We start from the raw sequence: 24,041 nt of genomic DNA, 5'->3' as shown, positions 1-24,041 counted from the left end.
TAGCTTCATGTAATGCAATCACTTCGGCATGATTTGATGATGTTGCAACAAGTGTTTGTTTTGAGAACGTCATGATATTGCGGTGCCTCCATTTAGGAATACATATCCAGTTTGAGATTTAGCTTTATGTAGATCAGATAAATAATCTGCATATGTATAACCAAACAAATCTTGTTTCGAGTTGTTAGAATAAAATAATTATAAATCAGTAGTTCCCCAAGGTATCAAACTATTTGTTTGATCCCATTCCAATGTCTTTTGGTAGGGGCTGAGCTGAACCTTGTCAACAAATTAACTGCAAAAGAAATGTCAGATCTTGTATAATTTGTAAGATACATAAGAGCCCCAATTGCACTAAAATATGGAACTTCTGAACCAAGAAGATCTTCATGATCTTCTAGAGGATGAAATGGATTAGTATCAATATTAAGATCTAACAACCATATGAGTACTTAATGGTTTTTGTCTTGTCCATATTAAAATATTTTAAAATCTTTTCGGTATAAGTTGTTTGATGTATAAGTAAGTCATTAGTTATATGCTCAATATGTAAATCAACGTAATACTTGATTTTTTTTTATTTTAAAATCTTTCTTTAGAAGTTGAATGGCTTCATAGATTTCTTTATTTAAGATAATTGATATAAACAGCTATGATCACATATCCGAACATTGTTTTTATAAAACACACGTGCAAATAAGTTTATATGTATACCCTTTTCTTATCAAGTAGTAATTTAATCGATTATACCACATACGTCCCGATTGTATAAACCCATTTAGAAATCTTTGTGATTTAATGGAATATGTTCCCTTGGGTTTTGCATTAGATGCTTATGATACCTTAACCCTTCAGGTATATTCATATATATATATCACTATTAAGTGATCCATACAGATAAGTAGTAACAACATCCATGAGATGCATTTAAATAACTACCAGGTTGATTAAGTATCTAATAAGTAATTATATTCATTATAGGAGGATAAATTTTTCTCCTAATTCATTTCTGGTCTTTGTGGGAAATCTTGAGTTACAAGTCTAGTATTGCCTTGTAACTTCATTTGCACATTTCTTTTCGGATAAAAATTCATTTGTATCCCATTGTTTCACATCTTTAAAAGTGATAACGATTGATCCAAAAACTTTTCTTTTATTGAGCGATTCTATTTCAGCTCGTATTGCTCCTTTCTGTTGAGTTCAATCACGTCTATTTTGATATTCAATGACAGATTTTGGTTCCAGATCATCATCTTTATTCATGATGTCATTGTAACATTATATGAAAATATCTCATCAAGATTTTTCATTTCATTTCAGTTTCATAATATTGCATAATTTATTGCAATTTATGCATTTACATTTATCAATATCCTCTGCAGAAGGAGTATTGATTTGTGGTTCTTGTTGAACACTTTCTTTTACCTCATTATCAGCTGATTTTCTTTTTCGAGGATTTTTATCTTTGGAACCAATTGGTCTCCCACGTTTCTGCCGTAGCAAAGACTCATGCGTGACATTATTGCCAGCTTTTATAATTTCAATTCTAGCTGAAGCATTTACTGCTGGTATATATGATTTAGTCACTTATTTTTTGTATCTTTAAATGCATAAAGTAATTAATTTGCAAGTTCTTGCATATGCATTATATTTGAACTTTCTTTTCGCATTCTTTTGTGCGATGATCAATATTCCTTAATTGATGTTCACACCATGAAACATCATTTTATTTATATTTCATTTCTCCCCCTAATATAGGAAACAATGTTTCATTAAAGTGACAATCGACAAAACTTGCTGTAAAAACATCACCCGTCATGGGTTCAATATATCTTATGATTGAAGATGTTTCATATCTAACATATATTTCAATCCTTCTTTGAGGAACCATTTGTTGTGGTTGTTCAATTAAAAATACACTGCACAACCAAATGTTCTAAGATGGAAAATATTTGGTCTCCACCAAAATTAAGTTGGTAATGGAGAATATTTATAACTTGCACTTGATTTAATGCGAATTAATGTCACATCATGTAAATTTACATGTCCCCATATAAATATTGAGAGTTTTGTACTCATTTCTAATTGTCTAGTTATTAGCTGTAAGCGTTTATCTATTGATTCAGCTAAACCAATTTTGTGTATGCACATGAGCAACTGGATGTTCAACAACAATCCTTGTAGACATATAATAATCATTAAAAGCTTGAGATGTTAACTCACTAGCATTATCAAGTCTCATCCTTTTAATGGTGTAATCAGAATAATGTGTTCTTAATTTAATAATTTGTGCAATAAACTTTGCAAATGCCATATTATGACTTGATAACACACAAACATGAGACCATGCGTTAGATGCGTCTATTAGAAAAATGGTCCACATGATGGATGAATTGGTCCATATATATACCCTTGAATTCTTTCAAGAAACATTGGTGATTATTTTTCAATGTGCTTTTCATTAATCGCCATATGTGATTTTCATTAATCATCATATGTGTTTTTCGTTAATCACTATATGTGCTTTTCATTAATCACTATATGTGCTTTTCATTAATCACCATATGTGATTTTCATTAATCACCATATGTGCTTTTCATCATATATCATTTTCACCATATGCGCTTTTAATCATATGTGCTGCGCTTTTCGTCATATGCACTTTTCATTATATGCGCTTTTAATTATATGCTGCGCTTTTCATCATATGCGCTTTTTATCATATGCGCTTTTAATCATATGCGTTGCGCTTTTCATCATATGCGCTTTTTATCATATGCGCTTTTAATCCTATGCGCTTTTCGGTGCTACATAGATATTTCTCATTTTCGATTATCATTGACTGATAATCATATCCATTATGATATATATCAGAGAAACTTAACAAATTTCTCTTTGATTTGGGAGAAAACAAGACATTGTTTACAAAAAAAAATCGTACCATTTGGTAATATGAAATTTTGCCTTTTTCGTTTCTTATATCAAGTTTGCAAGAGCTGATATAGTATTTATAATTCCTTCATTTGATTTAAATCAATGAAATATTTCTTAGATTTGATCATAGTGTGTATGTTACTACTATCTGCAATACATAGGTCTTTACCATTTAATTGATGTTGTATTTCTGCAGGATTCATACTAAAACTTCAAATAAGATAAGCAAATAATGAGTTATATTTTAGCAAGATAATCAAATTATATTACCTACAAACAAGTTATAATCTGAAGTACATAAAAGATAACTCTTAATAAAACATATGCGTTATGGTCTAAAACCATTTATTTATGAGTGATACATAAAAAAACTAGGCATCTTAGAAAATTCAAACCATTCAAGTCTCAAGGTAGCTCAGGGTTAATTTAATCAAGATTTGTCAACAGATTCACTCTCGTTTTCTTTTCTTTTGGGACTTATTTGTAGAGCTAAACAAGATGTTCATGTATTCAAGAAATACTAGACTGATGATCCACGTTACCAGATCATTAATAAGAATTTCCGGAATTCTTATAAGAGCGTCTACTAATATCTTTAATTTTATTCTTTCATGGATCACCGTTTTTTTTTTTTTTTTTGATAATTAATATCGTATCTATCTTTGAGTATTTTCCATAATACACTTGGATTTTTGATCATACAATATGTAGATTCTAAGGACTCGTCAATATGTTTGCTAAAAAAAAATACTTACTATTGCTTTCTCTTGTTCGGAATAATTGTTATTTTCATTCAGGGTTTCTAAAATACCGTTTGATTCGAGATGTTTTTCTACATTCATAACCCATGTTAAGTAGTTGTTCCCACTTGTTCTAAATGAGCAAATTTAAGCCTTTTCAAATTCGACATTTTCTATTATCAAAAAGATGAATAACATAAATCATAATCATAATCAACTTCTATTCATAGACAAATAATAAAATGAAATTAGAATCATTTTAAATTCATAAGTAGCAAACAAACAGAATAATGGTATGATTACAAATAATAAAACCACAAGGGCAGGATAGAATATAGGTTCACCCGGTGGTATATTAGCAACAATGATGATAGTTAATATGACCAATACAATAGGAAAAATCATCCTTGTGTGAATCATTTTTACAAAAACTTTTTGAGAGTAGTAATCTGAAAAATGAAGATTGATTTGTGAAAATGTGAAAACGGAGATGTTTATTTTATATTTGAAAAATATAGTTGTTGTAACGTCGTCAGTTGACGTTAACAACCGTTATGTATATATGACCGTTGTAACGTCGTTAGTTGACGTTAACGAATAAAGTCACTATGTCAAAACGCGTATGAGTAATATAAAGGACAAGATTTTTTTTCTTCTTATTTTAACTTTTAAGATTTACTTTTAATAAAAATACAAACTACTTTTTCTTATTTTAACTTTTAAGATTTACTTTTAATAAAAATACAAACTACTTTTCTTATTTTAACTTTTAAGATTTACTTTTAATAAAAATACAAACTACTTTTTGTTATTTTAACTTTTAAGATTTACCTTTAATAAAAATACAAACTACTTTTTCTTATTTTAACTTTTAAGATTTACTTTTAATAAAAATATAAACTACTTTTTCTTATTTTAACTTTTAAGATTTACTTTTAATAAAAATACAAACTATTTTTTCTTATTTTAACTTTTAAGATTTACTTTTAATAAAAATACAAACTATTTTTTCTTATTTTAACTTTTAAGATTTACTTTTAATAAAAATACAAACTACTTTTTCTTATTTTAACTTTTAAGATTTACTTTTAAGAATAAACATTAGTATGCATGAAATAAATAATGATTAATTGCATAAGTAATCATAAATGTTAGATAACATATAAAGACCCCATCGTATTCGTATTGATCGGAATTAATCTCGACCCATGGTACCGTGTTGTCAAATGACGTGTTGCGTACATAAAGTACCGTGTTGTCAAATGACTTGTTGCGTACAATCATGAGGTCTTATTAATATAAATATAAATGTTAGTGAAGTTAATAAGAGTTAGATTACAGAAAATATAATTCAGGCGGTATAACCGACCATATATAACTTAAATAACATAAATATAAATGTTAGTGAAGTTAATGAAAGTTAGATTACAGAAATATAATTCAGGCGGTATAACCGATCATATATAACTTAAATAACATAAATATAAATGTTAGTGAAGTTAATAAAAGTTAGATTACAGAAATATAATTCAGGCGGTATAACCGACCATATATAACTTAAATAACATAAATATAAATGTTAGAGAAGTTAATAAAAGTTAGATAATTTCTTACCTTGATTAGTGACGTGTGCTTGCTTAGATAAACCTTGATTATACGGAGCACTTCGTGCTGATAACGTGTTATATTTCAGTAGGCTTATAACTACCTTTAGTGGCCTGGTTAAATATATTCAAATTGAAAGAACCAATAAAAGAGAGATGTGTTGTAGAAGATATAGGAGAGAAAGAGGTTGAAGAGAGGTGTGATGTATTTAATGTATATGTGTGTTTTTGTAACTTACATTATGCACATATATATAGTACAAATTTTACTATCCATATTTGACTAATTACCATCCATATTTAACTACTAAATTTACAACAAAAATTGATTTTTCAAACAACAAAAAAGTATTTTTTTCATCATTTCTAGCCAAGCCAGAAATATAGATTAAATATTAAATATTAAATATAGATATAAATTGAGTTGAAAAAAAAAAGAATTATTTTCCTAATATGTATATGTATGAGAAGCAACTTGGACAAAAAGAAAACAAGTGGCTTTATAAGCCCAATAAGCGCCCTATAGCCCAGCTTGTATCTTACATCCCTTCAATCCTGTGTACGAACTTGCTTTTCACGATTTCAGCAACAAGGCGAATTCGATTTCAGCGACCAACAGGATTTTAATTCCTAAGTAGAAGAAGGTAATTTTTAACCTAATTTTGATTTTTATCAATTGATGTACTTATATCATATGTATATGCTCGATTGAACGGGTACGATCTTACTTTGGGTGCTGTTAGTTCAGATTTTGGGGCTTTCTGTATATATGCTATCCATAATCTGTGTTTTTGATATCATTAGTTGATTAGAATTAGATTTTAGATACATACATTTATGATTATCAAAAAAGTAAATAAGATGATTATCAGATTAGGCTTTTAAATGGATCTCTGTGGTTACTCGTGATATTTGCTTAAATTCTTAAAATGAATATTAATGATTAAATATATGTTAATAGTTTTGTTCTGTTACGTTTTCGCATATATGTATAATATAAATTATATATACAGTATACTAGAAATTTAGGATATCGATTTAACTGTTAAGTTCAATTCAGCCATAAATGAGCCTTTGAATTGGGATTATTATCATTGTAATTTGCAGTCTTTCAGAACGTTCATCGAACTATCTGTTTCATCATAGTCAAATCTATACAGAGCCTTTGAATTAATCGGGCTTATGAATGATCTGTTGTTGTATGATATCGTTTTATCAGACAGCCCCTTAGGGTAACTTCAAATGACAGCAACCTTTATTCATATATTTTTTTTATATATAAAGTCAAAGTTAAAGTTGTAAGGTTTTCCCTGTTCGGGTTACCCGGGAAGGGTGAGTAATCCGACCTCATACTCTAGTGTACGCGGCCCATCAGGTATACTCCCTGGCTGTTAGATTCGAACCTGAGACCTCTTGCAAGGATGTCAGGGCCCGAACCACTTGGGCATGTAACGTAGACTCTGGCTTATTATTTTTGGTAATGCAAAATTGAGTTTCTGGGTGGCTTTGTTACTGAGACTTGATCTACACCGAAGTTGAAAACCGTCAATCTGTCAAATACTAAGTCTGCTGATGTCTCTATTGCATTAGGGATACACCGATTGTCAAAACTATTGTGTTAACGTATGTGTATTAGTTATGATCAATCAACAAAGGAGATGAGAGGCTGAACTGCGCTGCATTCTTTGTCAATTGAAGTATTACCTGATTTATTAACCGTCATTGTATTGCAATAGTTAGAATAAGTCCTCAAAGACTTCATATTCATGAATAGAACCAATACTGTCACATATAGTGCAACTTTAAGGTTTAGGCTTTCATAACTGAAAAGGATATATTGCTATAAATCATCAAGACAGTGGTCACAGCCAAGTTGATTTCACGCACTTGTACTAATATTTGGCTGTTTGGAATAGTAGTTTCGAGACATTTTACCTATTGACCCATTTACTTATGAATAGGCTGATTTGGGTTATGTTATAATCTTTAGCAGGCCAAACAGGTAAATTAAAAACACAAACTGGGCAAATCTTTCTATAGTGTATTAATATTAATAATTAATAATGCATATTATAAGTTAGCAAATTATTGAAATAATATACTGTTGTAATTGTATTTGACATGCTAGTTGTATGTAAAGATCTAAAAATTCATGTAATGACACATTGCATCTTTGCAGGTAATGAATTGGTGGCACAATAACATATTCGTTTTTTTTTTTTTTTTTTTTTTTTTTTTTTTTTTTTTTTTTTTTTGAATGGTAACAATTTTAATTTTTTAATCTTTCAGGAAGTTGTCTTGAAAACTATGGATGATGCATTTACCATTCAAATAAGTAGCAACTTAGTTAAACAATTAGCTGATGAAAACAACAAAGCCAAGAAGAAAACAAGAAAACAAAAACCAAAAACCTCCCAACAAAACCAACTTAAACCCACTAACCAAAAGGAGATCCATGATGACTCTCGAGCCCTAAAAAGCGACCACCCTGCTACAGGATGGCCGCCAATGTACCTCCCAATTCCGCCACCTGCACCGCCCGCTAACGCTGAGCTGGAAGCCATCCGTACAACCCTTAAAGACAGTGAAAAGGTTTTGGAAAAACTACAGAAACAGGAAAATGAGATGGTTGTTGAAGTAACACAAAAGGCAAAGGAACTTCATGATAAAGAATTTAAACTTCCACTACCAAAACCAATGCCCTGTTCGGCTGATTTAACCGCTTGTTTGGAATGCTACAAACAGAACACTAAAGACCCGCTAAAATGCAGTACTCTGGTCAAGAAATATGCTGATTGTGCGCGTACCATAAGGCAGCAAGGCAGTCCTGAAAATCATTAAGATGTTTAATACACATGATTTTTGCTAGTTTTGGTTAGACAACGATCTGAGCTGTGTCGTGGTTACGGATGAATAATAACTCAATATTGCTGAATCATTCCATGATTTTGTTGAATCATTGGAACACAATCTGTGTTTTACATGCATTGTTTGTGTGTCTTGATTGATATTTAGTGTTAAAACTTATAAGGCTACATGGTAGTTGACTGATGGTATCTTGTGGGAATTCAATGTTTCACTTGTCTATTAAAGCATGAATTTTTTGCTTGACCTCATGAGTAAATTTACTTATTACTCATTTATGCAACTTTTTCAGGTTTCAAAACAAAATTTTAAAATTACTGTTTGGCCCAACAATTACATAGATCCAAAGTTTGTGTGTGATTGATTCCCCCCCCCCCCCCCCCCCCCCCCCCTCTTAAATGGTTATTTCGACATCGAATGCTCTCATTTGTCACCCACACACGCGTTAGGAGGAAACTCTTCACACATTATCGCCGCATTAGATACCCGGTGTACTTTGGATTATGCCGAGTGGCTTAGGGTATACACATTTATTCACCACAACAGAATCTTTGAGAAAATCTCCCCTCTGGATTCGAATATGCGTCAACTAGGACTCAGTTCCAACCCAGAGCTTATACCACTCAGAAAATGACTCGGTGATGATTAGTTCAACTTAAAAATGACATGATTAATATTTCACTAATTTACCTTTTACCTTTTAGATGTTGGTAAAATAACATAAAATCAAAGGAGAAAATTAACACACCGATAAAACAAAAGAAATATATAATTACATTGTTTTCAACAACAGAAGACTTATATATACAAGAACTTTTGGTATTTCCAAAAACCCTCAAAGTTCTTGATTCTTCACATTAGTTCCCATTTTGACATGCCTTTGGCTTCGTTTTATAACTTACCTAATTGATGGTGAGAAAACTCTTCTAACACGTGTTTTCTTCTACCATCAAATACATGATGTCGTTTACTAACACTAGAAACCTAATAATTCACTAGCTAATTTCAACATGTACAATATACATTAGTACAAATGTTTTAGTACGGAACACATTCCAACATAACGAAAAACAGAACATGAATTAATTCAAATCATGACTTCATTTTGGTTGTTTGTTGTCCATATCTAAAATGTTCATCTCAACTTCATTGAAACAATCCAACCCAAAATCATGAACACCAAAATCTTGACAATCCAATAGCCATGTAGCACAATCATCCCAAGAGGTGAAGCACCCGTTTTCAAAGCTTTGTAAGTTGTTTTGTAGCTCCCAAGTCATTGAATCAACTAAAGGCGGCTCGTCATTACCTAGGAGATAATTTAGCAATTTTTCGTCGTCACAAAGGCTTCCAAATAATTTTTCAGGTTCTTCACTAGTTAAAGTTGAACAATTATCGGGTGGTGAAGAGCTCGAGTTCTCGTCTGAATTTCCACTTGCATTACCACTTTCGGGTGGTGATGAATGGCTATTGTTGTTGTTTTCAGATGATGTCTCTAAACTGCGAGATTGAATTTGAAGTGGCTCATGAGTGACTGGATCAATTCCTCTTTTAATTAGTTTTTTCTTTATATGAGTGTTCCAGTGATTTTTTATCTCGTTATCTGTTCGTCCTGGTAATTTTGATGCAATTTTCGACCACCTGAAACACACACAAAAAAAAAAGAAGAAAATATTTAGTTAACGTGAAAGTTAAACATGACAACTCTATCTACTTGTCCCACAGAATAGATCAACGTTCACTTTTATAATCATAATCATAATCATAATCATAGTATAAAAAATGATAATAATAATAATATAAAAAAGTTATATATCTTAAATATATATACATTTGTGGCAACAAAAGATAAATCTACATATGTGAATTGTTACTTCGATATAATTCGTTCACCTTTTTCCATTGACTGAAAATTACCCCAACCAAATTTTGCACTAAAAAATTATCTCATCGTAGCTTTAGCATGAAACATGTCGGCCATTAAAATTTTTATGTATTTAATTAATCGCCATGATCATACATATCTTTCAGTTCATCATTAGTCTCAGTTTTAAAAGAAAAAACCCAAACTTTTGATTAAGAATTATTATTTTTGTATATATAAAAGTTGGTGAATATCCTAGCTCTCAAATTTGTCAAAATACTTGTATGTGTTATATTTGTTAAAATGCATTCTTTAATTCTATATATAAAACGTTAGGCGTTGATACCAAAAGGTCATTAATCTGTAGGTATTGTGGTGTCTCTTTCAACCAAGGGGTTGGGAATATAAATCATGTTGTGAACGTATACGTGAATTATAGTGTAATTGGTGTGTGAATTTTGTCCTTTTAATAAAAACGTACGCGTTGATACCTAATCCAAATACAATAACCTGAAAATTTCAAACCAAACCATTTATTAAATTAAAAAAATAATCATATGTCTCAATTGCCTTTGAAAAAATATTACTCCGTAGTAATCATGTGTCAATAAAAAGTTAAAGTTGCACAACTTTTCTATATGTAACGTATCAAAACGTAATATGTAGATAAATAGTTTTCGAAAATTAATATAATAGTTGGGGTTATAAGAGGTAACACCATATTCTGAGTCAGAGAAAATGATTAAAAACGATTACAGGATTCAATTCTCCGGATGGACTGAATATAGAAAACCTTATCCATTCACCCAACTGAACGCGATCAGGCTTACCTATTGCCGAGACGAGCATGAAGATCAATCACGAGTTGTTCTTCTGAGTCACTAAGTAGACCACGCTTCAAGTCGGGTCGAAGGTAGTTGGTCCACCGGAGACGACAACTCTTCCCACAACGACGCAGGCCCGCAAGCTTAGGGACAGCACGCCAACAACATTGGCCACTTGTTAAGATAAAGTTGATGAGTTTGTTATCTTCTTCAGCTGTCCAAGGCCCTTTCTTCACCCCTAGTTTATCACAACATGGCTGTCTCCCCATTTTTAATTATTCACCACCTTAACTTCGATGTATATGTAATATTATGCAAATGCTAATATATTGATAAAAAAACACAGTACTTACCCAGTTTAAGATATGGCACCACCAACCTTTATATATATAGATCCTAGAGAGAGAGAGAGAGTCAGAGTGAGAGTAGGGGGTCCACCATTGTCCATGAAAGGAACAGGTGAACTACAATTTGTATCTGGTGGTGGGAGATGAGATAAAAAGGAATTAAACACATAGTAGGGGTTACATATGAAATCTTAAAATAATATATGATGGAATTTTCATTTTTTATCCTTGTACATTAACAAATGTTAAAACGAACAAATTCTTGATGAATATGATGTTGGAACATGCCAAAATACTAAAAAATATAACCTGACTTTAAGCAAAGAAAAATATAACACCAAACTTCATAAACCACATTTTTAACTTCTCGGCTAACTTGCTTCGATACTGCACTATTCATATCTGGGCTACAATTATAGCTCTGATATCATTGTTATGATCATTTTAGGTTTGACAACATGTCCTACATATAAGCTCATGTGCCCTTTAATACTATAAAATCAATTCATGACATAAAAAGATTCTCATAAGCTTATAAGCATACATTTGTTTTTATTTCTACTTTTGATGTAGGACTATGGTTTGCATCTTTTTAACCGGTTATTTCATCACCCCTTAATTGATTTAACTACATGCTACTTGCTACATGCTTGCTACTGCTTTCTTTCTGTTTTTTTTTCTTGACAACCAACTGTTATTTTTTTGATCATAGATATATAAGTCTGATGCTGCTATTTTTTCATTCAATCTTTATTGCACAACTATGCAATCGACCTGCTCTTTCTTTCTAGGTACTGGAATCTTCCTGCTTTAAATATCAATTGCCGTAACTTGCCAAAATACTATGGAAAATAATATACCAAAACTCAATGAACTACATTTTTAACTTCTCTGCTAACTTGCTTCGATACTGCACCATCAACATCTGAGCCACAGCCATAGCTCTGATAGCTTTTGTAAGATTGTTTTAGGCCTGAGAATATGTCATACATATAAGTCCATGACTCATTTAATAATATAAAATCAATTGATGATAGAGGGAGGTTTTCATAAACTTATAAGCAAACTTTTGATTCTTTCTATTTCCGAATGACTATGGTTGTTACAATTTACGATTTGAGGAGTCGGAAATATTTTTCGACGGACATGTAAGTTTATTAATATCAACCCTATTTTATTAAAAAGCGTATTGAACTAAGATATAGTGTTTGTGTTACGGATGATTCGACCTTTCAATGTACCTGTGAATGCAGTAAACATGTACGAGTAATTCATGGGTATTGTATGCACGTAATTTAGTTTGTCGTTTATATAAGGTGTCACGTTCCCTCTCTACGAGTTAACACATTACCATATTACCATATACAATATATTACCAATATTATCTTTACAAAACATGCAAAGTACTGTTCATGAGATTATTTTATTTCATAAATTACAGTTGCATTTTATTCTTTTCACTCTTCCCGATTCTTTCCATTACCATAAATTTAAGAATAAATACACACAATGAAATACTATACGAATAATTTGTCACATGTACTATGAATGGATTGAATGTCCTAATTAAGTTGGATACATTTCATAGTATTGAAGCCAATTAATAACTAGTTTCAAGTTTTTTTTTTTTGAAACGACAAAAATTTTATTAAAAAGGACCTTTTACCAAGGCGATAGAAAGCTCAAAACCAAATAAATACAATGGCTAAACGCCTAGAATTACAACGGCTTAATAAGCCATTCGTTCCAATTTTTTATCGCCTTTTCTCCAATAGTAATCCAGCTAAATGAATACAGACAAACATAATCGAAAAAATACAATCTTTTTTTATTTTCCTCGAGTTAAACATCACGTCGTTGCGCCATTTCCAAACGTGCAAAATAAGACAAGCGACTACCACATATAAACAGTCTTTCGACGTGGATGAAGCTTACCAATTGTCAATTCAAGCAGTGCATTCTGACCAAGATTCGAATGACGACATTGAAGCATCTAGTCACACCCGAACCTTACGCCACAACTCCAAAGCAATAGAATAACCAATTAGGATATGATCAAGCGACTCCACTCGATAATCACATGACACACATCCTATCGACTCAAATTCTAGACATTTAGCGAAAGATCGAGGCTTGTTTGTAGCCTATTTAAAGCTACTCTCCACATAAAAATGTTGACCGTTCTCGGTAAGAAACGGCAAAACGAGTTGCCACTGTCGAATTCGTAAACAAGCTAGGAACCAATGTACTTACGTGTATCACTCACAATGTAACCATCATCCTTTGATAGAAGCCAATTAAAAGAATCATTTTTATCCGATACACGAACATCACCAAGGTCCAATAACAACCGTGTTGGAGCTAATCGATTCATTGTGTCTCACATCGGAAAGTGAAAGAAACAAATGTGTATATATAAGCTTATGAGAACCTCTCTCTATCACCAATTGGTTTTAGAGAAATGTGAAACTCATGGGCTTATATATTATACATGGTGTTGGACCTAAAACGATCCTACAAATGGTATCCGAGCCTGGTTATAGCCCAGATGTGTGGACGGTGCAGAATGGTAGTGGAGGTTCAAATCGAGATGACTGTGGACGTGACCGAGGAGGAGGTCGGGTGTCCGGGAAGAGTCGAGATGGTATTGAACGTGTCCGTGAAAGTAGCGTGGAATGAATCGATTAAGGGGGTGATTGTTGGAGCTAATCGATTCATTGTGTCCCACATCGGAAAGTGAAAGAAACAAATGTGCATATATAAGCTTATGGGAACCTCTCTCTATCACCAATTGGTTTTAGAGAAATGTGGAACTCATGGGCTTATATGTTGTACATGGTGCTGGATCTAAAACGATCCTACAAACAGTTGCAGTTTTTATTCATTCCTCACATCATTCACCATCTACAAACGTTCGGCCATTGTGCAGTTTTGATCACAATCCAAGTGGTATAAACGATTGAATCTACTACGAAGGTTCCCATTACCAAATTAGTTATCACTCCAAAATCGAATCAAGGAATCATTCCCAACTTTATATCGCAACGTGCTAACAGGAATAACATTACAATCAATATCCTTTTTGTATAAGGCGATAGTAGCCGACCAAGCACTAGCTCCTTTTACAACAATATTATCAATGCATGGTTCTGAACCATGAACTGCATCGACGATCTTGGCCCATAACGCATCTGTGCTTGTTTTAAAACGCAAAATCCACTTTAACATTAGATCATGGTTAAAAGCATATAGCCTACCAATACCTAAACCTCCATTTTCAAGTGAGGCTAGAGTTTGGTTCCAACTCACCCAATGAATTTTCCTTTCCGCTTATTTACCACCTCAAAAACAATTAGAACGAAGGCGTTCCAATTCATTTAACACGGTTTCGGGGCATTTATAAAGAGAATAATAATAAGAACTAAGCGTGCCTAAGACCGATTTGATTAGAGTTAACCGACCTCCATATGATAGAAGATTAGCTTTCCGCCATGCCAAACATTTTTTTTAAACCGATCGATAACAACCTTGCAATTAAATACACGCCCCATACTAGTTTCAAGTTTGTATAGTAGATGAAAAATATTCGCCCTTTCTGAATCTTTTCAGTCTGTAAATCTCATTCATTTACATGTTACTAAAGTAAGAAATAATTTCAAAGATCATATCATATCATCTTTCGGGCTAGCCGCTGGAATTTTGTGATGTGTTTGACACAAATAGTAACAAGACATATTGTAGCGACCCCGACAAATCGTCAAGTGACGGCGTCGGCTACGTGGGTCCCATTACCTGATTATAAGTCTTTAAGATAACGTTTGACCAAAATATGTCGCCTTCATTTCAAAATAAAGCTTGTTTCAAAGTTTACAAGAATTGTTCAACCAAAAGTTAAGTTACAACGTTATAGATACGATTGAAATCTAGGCGACACGGTTTAAAGTAAAGTCAAAAGACGCTCCATGAAATGCATGTATACTCGACATCGGATGCAAGTATCAAATAGTAAGCGGAAGCATGTTTCACATATCGTGCAAGACCTGAGAAAAACATAGAAATCTGTCAACGAAAACGTTGGTGAAATCATAGGTTTAAGTAAGTAAGTACAAGTGAACCACAAGATTTGCATCAATGAAATAATAGTAATACATTCCAAAAGTTTGTTTCACGAGCACCCAATTATCAAAGCTTAACATTCCTTCCATTGTATACCCCATCACTTAGTGCTAGAACAAACACTGATTCTCGAAAATATATTTCATCCGTAGACGGTAGCGAACCGTCAAGGATGAGGGTTGTCAACCCATATGGCCATATAACATAAGTTCTCGCTTACACCCGGCAAGTGTAACTAATGATAATCGAATTGAGGATTTTGTTCTAAACTCGTATGTAGAATGTTTGTTTTCCCGTTCTTGTGTTCACTTAGTTCAAAAGAATCGTTTATGTTTTCTCATCCCAAATATAAGTTCAAAAAGAGTAAAAGTGGGACTATGATCTCACCTTGAGTGCACGAGTAGTAAAGTACTTCACAAAATAACGTGTGCGAAGGATAGTGCTAGTCTTGACCTAAATAAATAGGTCGTATCAATAACGGTAAACACGATAGGTCAAAGATGTTCAATTAGTCCTATGGCTCGTTACGACTCGATTATTTAGCATGTGAAATCAAATTGCCAAGTTTCATGCAAGATACAAGTATATAAACAAGTTAGGAAGGTTGCATAATCATTTGGTTAAGTTTGACAAAAAGTCAAACTTTGGTCGGTCAAAGTCAACGAAAGTCAACACGTTCGGGTCGGGTCTCGGACAAATTTTCTATGCTAGTTATTCATATATAAGCATGTTAAAACAAGTTGCATGTGAATTGGAGGTCTAGAACATGGCAAACATTTTTGATAAAATGGAAAAGTTGGACAGAATCTGGACAAGGCAAATGTCGCGCCGCGGCAAGGGGTGTCGCGCCGCGACATAACACATGGTCTGGTGTCAGGTCGTTTTCAAGGTTCAAGTCTTGGTCAAAACTTCAAACAAACGCAAAACGCAAACCGCAAACAATTAGAAGACGTATCTTATACCGTTGGAAAGCTCTTTTGACAAGGAACACAACTAAACGCAAATCCTCAAACAAAAACATCATTTACAACAATCGAATTCTCGTCATGTGATCAATAAACGCTCATTTCAAAGCCTCAAGTTCATCAATATGCATTTTAAGTTCCGGGAATCCAATTTACACATATGATATGCCGTTTTGAAGGTAATGAAGCATACATTACAACTAATCACTAACAATTAACATTCCATGGCATTCAAGCATCCAAAAATTCATTTCAAGAACTAGCAAACCCTAGTCAAGCAACACCAAAATCAATAATCACGTTTTTGAAGTTTCTTTGATCAATCTATATATCAACATGAAGCTAATGATGCTAGTAACACTTTTAAAACATCAACTTTCAACATCTAACAACCTTTAATCATTCAAATCAAAGATTAAGCATACAATTTTCATTTTCAAGCTAGTTACACCAAAATCAACAAATCAAGCAAACAAATCATATATTCATGTTATACACGAGCCATAGTCACTAACTAACAACATTTCAAGTAATTAAAACGAATTTAGAGAAATTTAGTGTTTTAGAAATGTTACCCAAAATCAATGAGGTTGGTATCAAATCGAAGAGGATGAAACGGGGATTCCAAAAGTACAATTTGTTTTGATGTTTGATTCCTTGCTTGAATTTGGATGATGATTGAAGATGATGAAGAATTTAAGGTTTGAGTTTTTGGTTGAGAGAAAAGAAGAAAGAAAAGAAATTAAAAATGTGGGGAATGGTGGAGAAGTAGTTGACTTAGTCAACTACTAGTGATTAGTTTGGCCATATGGCAAAAATGGTCCCTCGAGTTTGTAGTCGGGTGCGGGAATTAACCAAACGAATATTTTAAAAACGCTCGAGTAAACGGGTGACGTTATATTTAAATAACGAGGATATTATGAACGTTAGTTAATGAAGATACAAATTTTAATCGCGAAAGATATTATTTAAAAAAAAAAAGACGGTGTTAAAATAAATTTAACGGAAAAACGCGGGATGTTACATTATCCACACCTCAAAAGAAATTTCGTCCCGAAATTTAGTTGGAAGTAGTATTTGTTGAATCTTCCTCCAGATCTCGTGTTGCCAATTCTACGAATAAGTGAAGGTACGTCCTTGGACATTTCAGCGAACCTGACGGTCGGGATCATATGTTGTTTTAAGGTTTGGTTTCACGATCCCTGGTTTTAACTGGTTTTCCCATGAAGAGAAGTTTGTCATCAATAGTTGGTGTATCTGGCAGGATTGCACGTTCCTGTTCCGCAGGACACGTTTCCAAATTTGTTACACGAAATGTAGGGTAAAAGGAAACTTAATTGAGTCGAAAGTTCTAAGCGGTAGGAAGCGGTCCCAATACGCCCCAAGGTTTCAAAAGGTTCGATATTGCGGCTAGCCTTTCTCGATTTCCCCAAAATGGATTACACCTTTCCAAGGTGCGGTTTCTCAACATTATGCGGCTACACACTGGGATTTGTGAGGTTTTCATCTAAGTTTGGTATAACTCTTCTGGCGACCATGGGTTGTCTCGAGCCCTTCTCGGACTTGAAAGATCTCAATTGTTGTTTCTTGATGGAGTTCAGATTCGGTGATTTGCTTTGATTGAATGAACAGGGGTATGACATTAGCAGTCATATGGGGTTTCGGAAAGTGCGTGCGAACACACGAGTGGTAACTACTGTTGTAAGAGTGATCTACTAAAGGTGACAATACGAGTTCGTGACATGTCTTTTCAAGACGTAAATCGTTCGTTTGCTTGGTTCATCGGTTTGTGGGTGGTACGCGGTACTCATGTCTAAGCGGGTCTCCAAGGTTTCTTGTAAAACTAGAAGTGAAACGAGTATTTCGATACGGGATAATTGACAAGGATACACCGTGTTGGAATAGAATCTCTTAAGATATGTTTGAACAAGTCAGTTAGGGTTCGAAAAATGTTCGTTAGGACTATTCACCCTCGTGGCGAATACTAATGTAATATGAGGAGTTTCTCTATCCATGGAGAAATGTTACAAGGAGTTTCCTTAAACGGAAATGTGAGCGATAAAGATAGGAGTGAAATGAGGACTTAGAATAGGATGAGCTTACATCTCGAGGTTGCCATATCGTGCCTCTAGTTGTCAAAAGTTGAAGTCTGAAAGAGAAACGAGATCGTACACGTAGTTGTTTAGTTCGGGGTTGAATAATAGTTGGCCGATTATTAGAAACACAATGACATTAAGTCAAAGAAGAGTGAAGTATCATTGGATCGTGTGTTATCTTAAGTCCCAGTAATATCAGACGGTGACGGTGAAATAACAGAGGTAGGTAGTGTGGTACGGGATGACGAGAAAATTGATCGGATCCACAATTTAGTATTCGAATTCTTAGTGCAAAATAACGAATTTTAGTTATGTTGATTTTTGAGACGAGAGAGTATGCCTTTCGGCGTTCAAGTAGAAATATTTCTATATTTGAGTTCCATTTTGTGCCACACGAATTTATCTAGTAAGGTTGGTGTGAAAAAAAAAAAAATAAATCACGTTCAAAGTCCGGACACGAAAAATGTTTAATTCTTTCCCTTAGTACGTTAACGAGGTTAAAGGACGAGCGATACGGGAAAAATTGGAAATTAATCTTTGGTAATAATCGCGAGATCCAAAATTTTACGAATACAAGTCGGAGTCGTGAGGGTTTCTCCAAAATTAATTAATTAATTAATTAATTTTTTTTTTTTTTTTTTTTTTTTTTTTTTTTTTTTTTTACCTTGACCACTAATAACATGGTTTAGAATTTGGACTTTGTTTAACCAAAATTCTCACTTGGAGAATTCGGCATAGAGTTGCTCTTTTCTCAAGAGTTCGAGCGTAAGACGGAGACGTTGTCCGTTTTTCCTTTCCGCTTGAATAGCTTAAAACATCAATTATAAGTACGGTAACGGATTTGTCTAGATAAGTTTGCATACGCGGTTCCGGAGGTCTATGAATACGGGCGGAGCCTTAGTTAAACTGAACGGCACTAAAAGAAATTTATAACTATCGTAGCGAGTTCGGAAAGCGGTTTAGGAGACATCTTCTCCCTTAACCCTCAATTGATGATAACCAGAATGAAGGTCGATTTTAGAATATACGCGAGATCCGTGTAACAGTTCAAGAGGTTGTTGATACGGGAAAGAGGATATCGGTTCTTAAACGGAAATCATTTAGTTCACTAGAATCACATATATGTGGGGAAAACATTCCCTTCCTAACGTATAGGTTTTGGGCTCCCTAGTTCTATAGATGTCAAATCAAAGTTCAAATTACCTACCCAATAAGTCTAACGTACTCCCTCCGATAAAATTTATCGATACGCAATGGTTTCCCGTTGGTCACTTGAATGGCGTAAGTAATATCTAGGGGGAGGGGTGGAGTGCAAAGAGTAGGCTCCAAAGCCTTGGATACAAAACATTTATCGATACCCGAATCGGATAAACATGAAACATAAGAGTCGTTGAGAAGGAACGTACCCGTAACTAATTGTCGTTCCGGGAATCCTATGTGTTAAGGTTGAAAGCTCATTCGCGTACATTAGGGTGGGCGTTCTTCTTGGGACATGCATTCTTAAAATGACCCAGTTGTCCACATTCAAAACAAGCACCCCTTCTGCGTGCACTGGGCACCTTTTTAGCGACGGGGGCGGCACCCTTACAACTATGGGCCACATGGCCACTTCTTTGACACTTGATGCAAAATGGTCCGCCACATTTTCCATAATGATGTTTGTGGCACGTGTTGCAAAAAGGTCGTGTTCCAGCATAATTTTTCCTGCCGCCGGGGGTGAAAGGCTTCTTGGTGGAGTCGTTGTGGTTGTGGTTGCTTGATGGAGAGGCTTCATGTTTTCTTTTGTTGTTAACTGGTTGGGCCTCGGCCGTTGGTGCCAGCGCTTCAATTTCATCCACCGTTTTTATAAATCGGCGGGCTATCATCACAGCCTCTTGTAGGTCGGCGGGTCTTAATGGCATTACCCCGTGTGGAATGCTCTTAGGGAGGCCATCCATGTAAAACTCAACTCCTTGGGGCCCGGGAGCCCGGAGGTTTGGACAAATGGAGGTTAGTTCGGCAAACCGTTGATTATAAGCTTCGAGGTCATCTCGGGCTATTTTTAAATTTCTTGGCCCCTGTTCGAGCCTTCGAGTCTCTTCGCGCGGGAAGTATTCGGTGGTCATTCTTTCTCTTAATTCGGTCCAAGAGAGTGTAAGGGCTTCATCGATACCCACCGATTGTACATACGTGTTCCACCATGAGAGAGCAATACCGGTGAGAGTGAGGGTGGAAAACTTGACCTTATCTTGGTCCCGACAACCGCTTATACTAAAAACGGCTTCTGTTTGTTCGAACCATCGGGTGAGAGCAACCGGTCCTTCGGTTCCATTGAAAGTGGGAGGATTGTACTTCATGAAGTTTTTGTAGGAGCACCCCCCGTTTGAATTACCGACCCCATGATTGTTGTTGTTAGAAAAGCGATCGGCCACGGCCGTACCCACGGCGGTGGTTATCATTCGTTGAAGAGCTTGTTCAAGAGTTTCGAGAGGAGTGTTGTGTTGACCTTGGTGAGCCATTGTTCCTTCATGACACAAGAATATCGTTGGTTAGTATTTTCAACAATACTAACCACAGTATGGAATAAGGATAGAGAGAAAATTTTCCTTGACTCGCCTTAAATTCTTTACGTCATAATGTCGGAACGTCCATGTGAATCACCGTAATATAATCCCGGAAATTATATTACCCTGATTCTCATGTGCATTTAACATTACTTCATAAAGTCAAGGTGGCGCATCAACAAAATTTATCAACGTAAGATCAAGATCGAATACGAGTTAGATATGATAGAAGAGTTCGAGTATAAATGCACAATTTGTCAAATAATTCCTACTTCAGTCTATATGCCGGTTGTAGTCTAGATTCACCTATGTACCCTATGACTCGGGGTGGACACAAATGAACTCTAAATCCCTACAACCAAGGCTCTGATACCAACTGTAGCGACCCCGACAAATCGTCAAGTGACGGCGTCGGCTACGTGGGTCCCATTACCTGATTATAAGTCTTTAAGATAACGTTTGACCAAAATATGTCGCCTTCATTTCAAAATAAAGCTTGTTTCAAAGTTTACAAGAATTGTTCAACCAAAAGTTAAGTTACAACGTTATAGATACGATTGAAATCTAGGCGACACGGTTTAAAGTAAAGTCAAAAGACGCTCCATGAAATGCATGTATACTCGACATCGGATGCAAGTATCAAATAGTAAGCGGAAGCATGTTTCACATATCGTGCAAGACCTGAGAAAAACATAGAAATCTGTCAACGAAAACGTTGGTGAAATCATAGGTTTAAGTAAGTAAGTACAAGTGAACCACAAGATTTGCATCAATGAAATAATAGTAATACATTCCAAAAGTTTGTTTCACGAGCACCCAATTATCAAAGCTTAACATTCCTTCCATTGTATACCCCATCACTTAGTGCTAGAACAAACACTGATTCTCGAAAATATATTTCATCCGTAGACGGTAGCGAACCGTCAAGGATGAGGGTTGTCAACCCATATGGCCATATAACATAAGTTCTCGCTTACACCCGGCAAGTGTAACTAATGATAATCGAATTGAGGATTTTGTTCTAAACTCGTATGTAGAATGTTTGTTTTCCCGTTCTTGTGTTCACTTAGTTCAAAAGAATCGTTTATGTTTTCTCATCCCAAATATAAGTTCAAAAAGAGTAAAAGTGGGACTATGATCTCACCTTGAGTGCACGAGTAGTAAAGTACTTCACAAAATAACGTGTGCGAAGGATAGTGCTAGTCTTGACCTCAATAAATAGGTCGTATCAATAACGGTAAACACGATAGGTCAAAGATGTTCAATTAGTCCTATGGCTCGTTACGACTCGATTATTTAGCATGTGAAATCAAATTGCCAAGTTTCATGCAAGATACAAGTATATAAACAAGTTAGGAAGGTTGCATAATCATTTGGTTAAGTTTGACAAAAAGTCAAACTTTGGTCGGTCAAAGTCAACGAAAGTCAACACGTTCGGGTCGGGTCTCGGACAAATTTTCTATGCTAGTTATTCATATATAAGCATGTTAAAACAAGTTGCATGTGAATTGGAGGTCTAGAACATGGCAAACATTTTTGATAAAATGGAAAAGTTGGACAGAATCTGGACAAGGCAAATGTCGCGCCGCGGCAAGGGGTGTCGCGCCGCGACATAACACATGGTCTGGTGTCAGGTCGTTTTCAAGGTTCAAGTCTTGGTCAAAACTTCAAACAAACGCAAAACGCAAACCGCAAACAATTAGAAGACGTATCTTATACCGTTGGAAAGCTCTTTTGACAAGGAACACAACTAAACGCAAATCCTCAAACAAAAACATCATTTACAACAATCGAATTCTCGTCATGTGATCAATAAACGCTCATTTCAAAGCCTCAAGTTCATCAATATGCATTTTAAGTTCCGGGAATCCAATTTACACATATGATATGCCGTTTTGAAGGTAATGAAGCATACATTACAACTAATCACTAACAATTAACATTCCATGGCATTCAAGCATCCAAAAATTCATTTCAAGAACTAGCAAACCCTAGTCAAGCAACACCAAAATCAATAATCACGTTTTTGAAGTTTCTTTGATCAATCTATATATCAACATGAAGCTAATGATGCTAGTAACACTTTTAAAACATCAACTTTCAACATCTAACAACCTTTAATCATTCAAATCAAAGATTAAGCATACAATTTTCATTTTCAAGCTAGTTACACCAAAATCAACAAATCAAGCAAACAAATCATATATTCATGTTATACACGAGCCATAGTCACTAACTAACAACATTTCAAGTAATTAAAACGAATTTAGAGAAATTTAGTGTTTTAGAAATGTTACCCAAAATCAATGAGGTTGGTATCAAATCGAAGAGGATGAAACGGGGATTCCAAAAGTACAATTTGTTTTGATGTTTGATTCCTTGCTTGAATTTGGATGATGATTGAAGATGATGAAGAATTTAAGGTTTGAGTTTTTGGTTGAGAGAAAAGAAGAAAGAAAAGAAATTAAAAATGTGGGGAATGGTGGAGAAGTAGTTGACTTAGTCAACTACTAGTGATTAGTTTGGCCATATGGCAAAAATGGTCCCTCGAGTTTGTAGTCGGGTGCGGGAATTAACCAAACGAATATTTTAAAAACGCTCGAGTAAACGGGTGACGTTATATTTAAATAACGAGGATATTATGAACGTTAGTTAATGAAGATACAAATTTTAATCGCGAAAGATATTATTTAAAAAAAAAAGACGGTGTTAAAATAAATTTAACGGAAAAACGCGGGATGTTACATTATCCACACCTCAAAAGAAATTTCGTCCCGAAATTTAGTTGGAAGTAGTATTTGTTGAATCTTCCTCCAGATCTCGTGTTGCCAATTCTACGAATAAGTGAAGGTACGTCCTTGGACATTTCAGCGAACCTGACGGTCGGGATCATATGTTGTTTTAAGGTTTGGTTTCACGATCCCTGGTTTTAACTGGTTTTCCCATGAAGAGAAGTTTGTCATCAATAGTTGGTGTATCTGGCAGGATTGCACGTTCCTGTTCCGCAGGACACGTTTCCAAATTTGTTACACGAAATGTAGGGTAAAAGGAAACTTAATTGAGTCGAAAGTTCTAAGCGGTAGGAAGCGGTCCCAATACGCCCCAAGGTTTCAAAAGGTTCGATATTGCGGCTAGCCTTTCTC

At 34.5% G+C, this 24,041-nt stretch overlaps 2 protein-coding genes across 2 annotated transcripts; one reads left to right on the top strand and one right to left on the bottom strand.

The window, feature by feature from the left end:
• The first annotated feature begins 5,801 nt into the window (after positions 1-5,801).
• Positions 5,802-8,354, top strand: LOC139855896 (uncharacterized). Its single transcript, XM_071845138.1, has 2 exons — positions 5,802-5,922; positions 7,568-8,354. Exon 2 carries the CDS (start codon positions 7,586-7,588, stop codon positions 8,117-8,119), a length of 534 nt encoding a protein of 177 aa, XP_071701239.1. The 5' UTR covers positions 5,802-5,922; positions 7,568-7,585; the 3' UTR covers positions 8,120-8,354.
• A 659-nt stretch (positions 8,355-9,013) lies between these two features.
• LOC139852519 (MYB-like transcription factor ODO1) lies at positions 9,014-11,108 on the bottom strand. The gene is made up of 2 exons (XM_071841818.1): positions 10,838-11,108; positions 9,014-9,784 (listed from the first exon to the last, which is right to left on the bottom strand). The coding sequence occupies exons 1-2, from the start codon at positions 11,098-11,100 to the stop codon at positions 9,244-9,246; spliced, it is 804 nt and encodes a 267-aa protein (XP_071697919.1). The 5' UTR covers positions 11,101-11,108; the 3' UTR covers positions 9,014-9,243.
• Positions 11,109-24,041: the final 12,933 nt, after the last annotated feature.

Source organism: Rutidosis leptorrhynchoides, chromosome 6 (assembly GCF_046630445.1).
Source record: "Rutidosis leptorrhynchoides isolate AG116_Rl617_1_P2 chromosome 6, CSIRO_AGI_Rlap_v1, whole genome shotgun sequence".
NCBI classification, from domain to species: Eukaryota; Viridiplantae; Streptophyta; class Magnoliopsida; order Asterales; family Asteraceae; genus Rutidosis; species Rutidosis leptorrhynchoides.
Note: the sequence above shows the minus strand (reverse complement) of the source record. Positions and strands in the feature narration are given on the sequence as shown.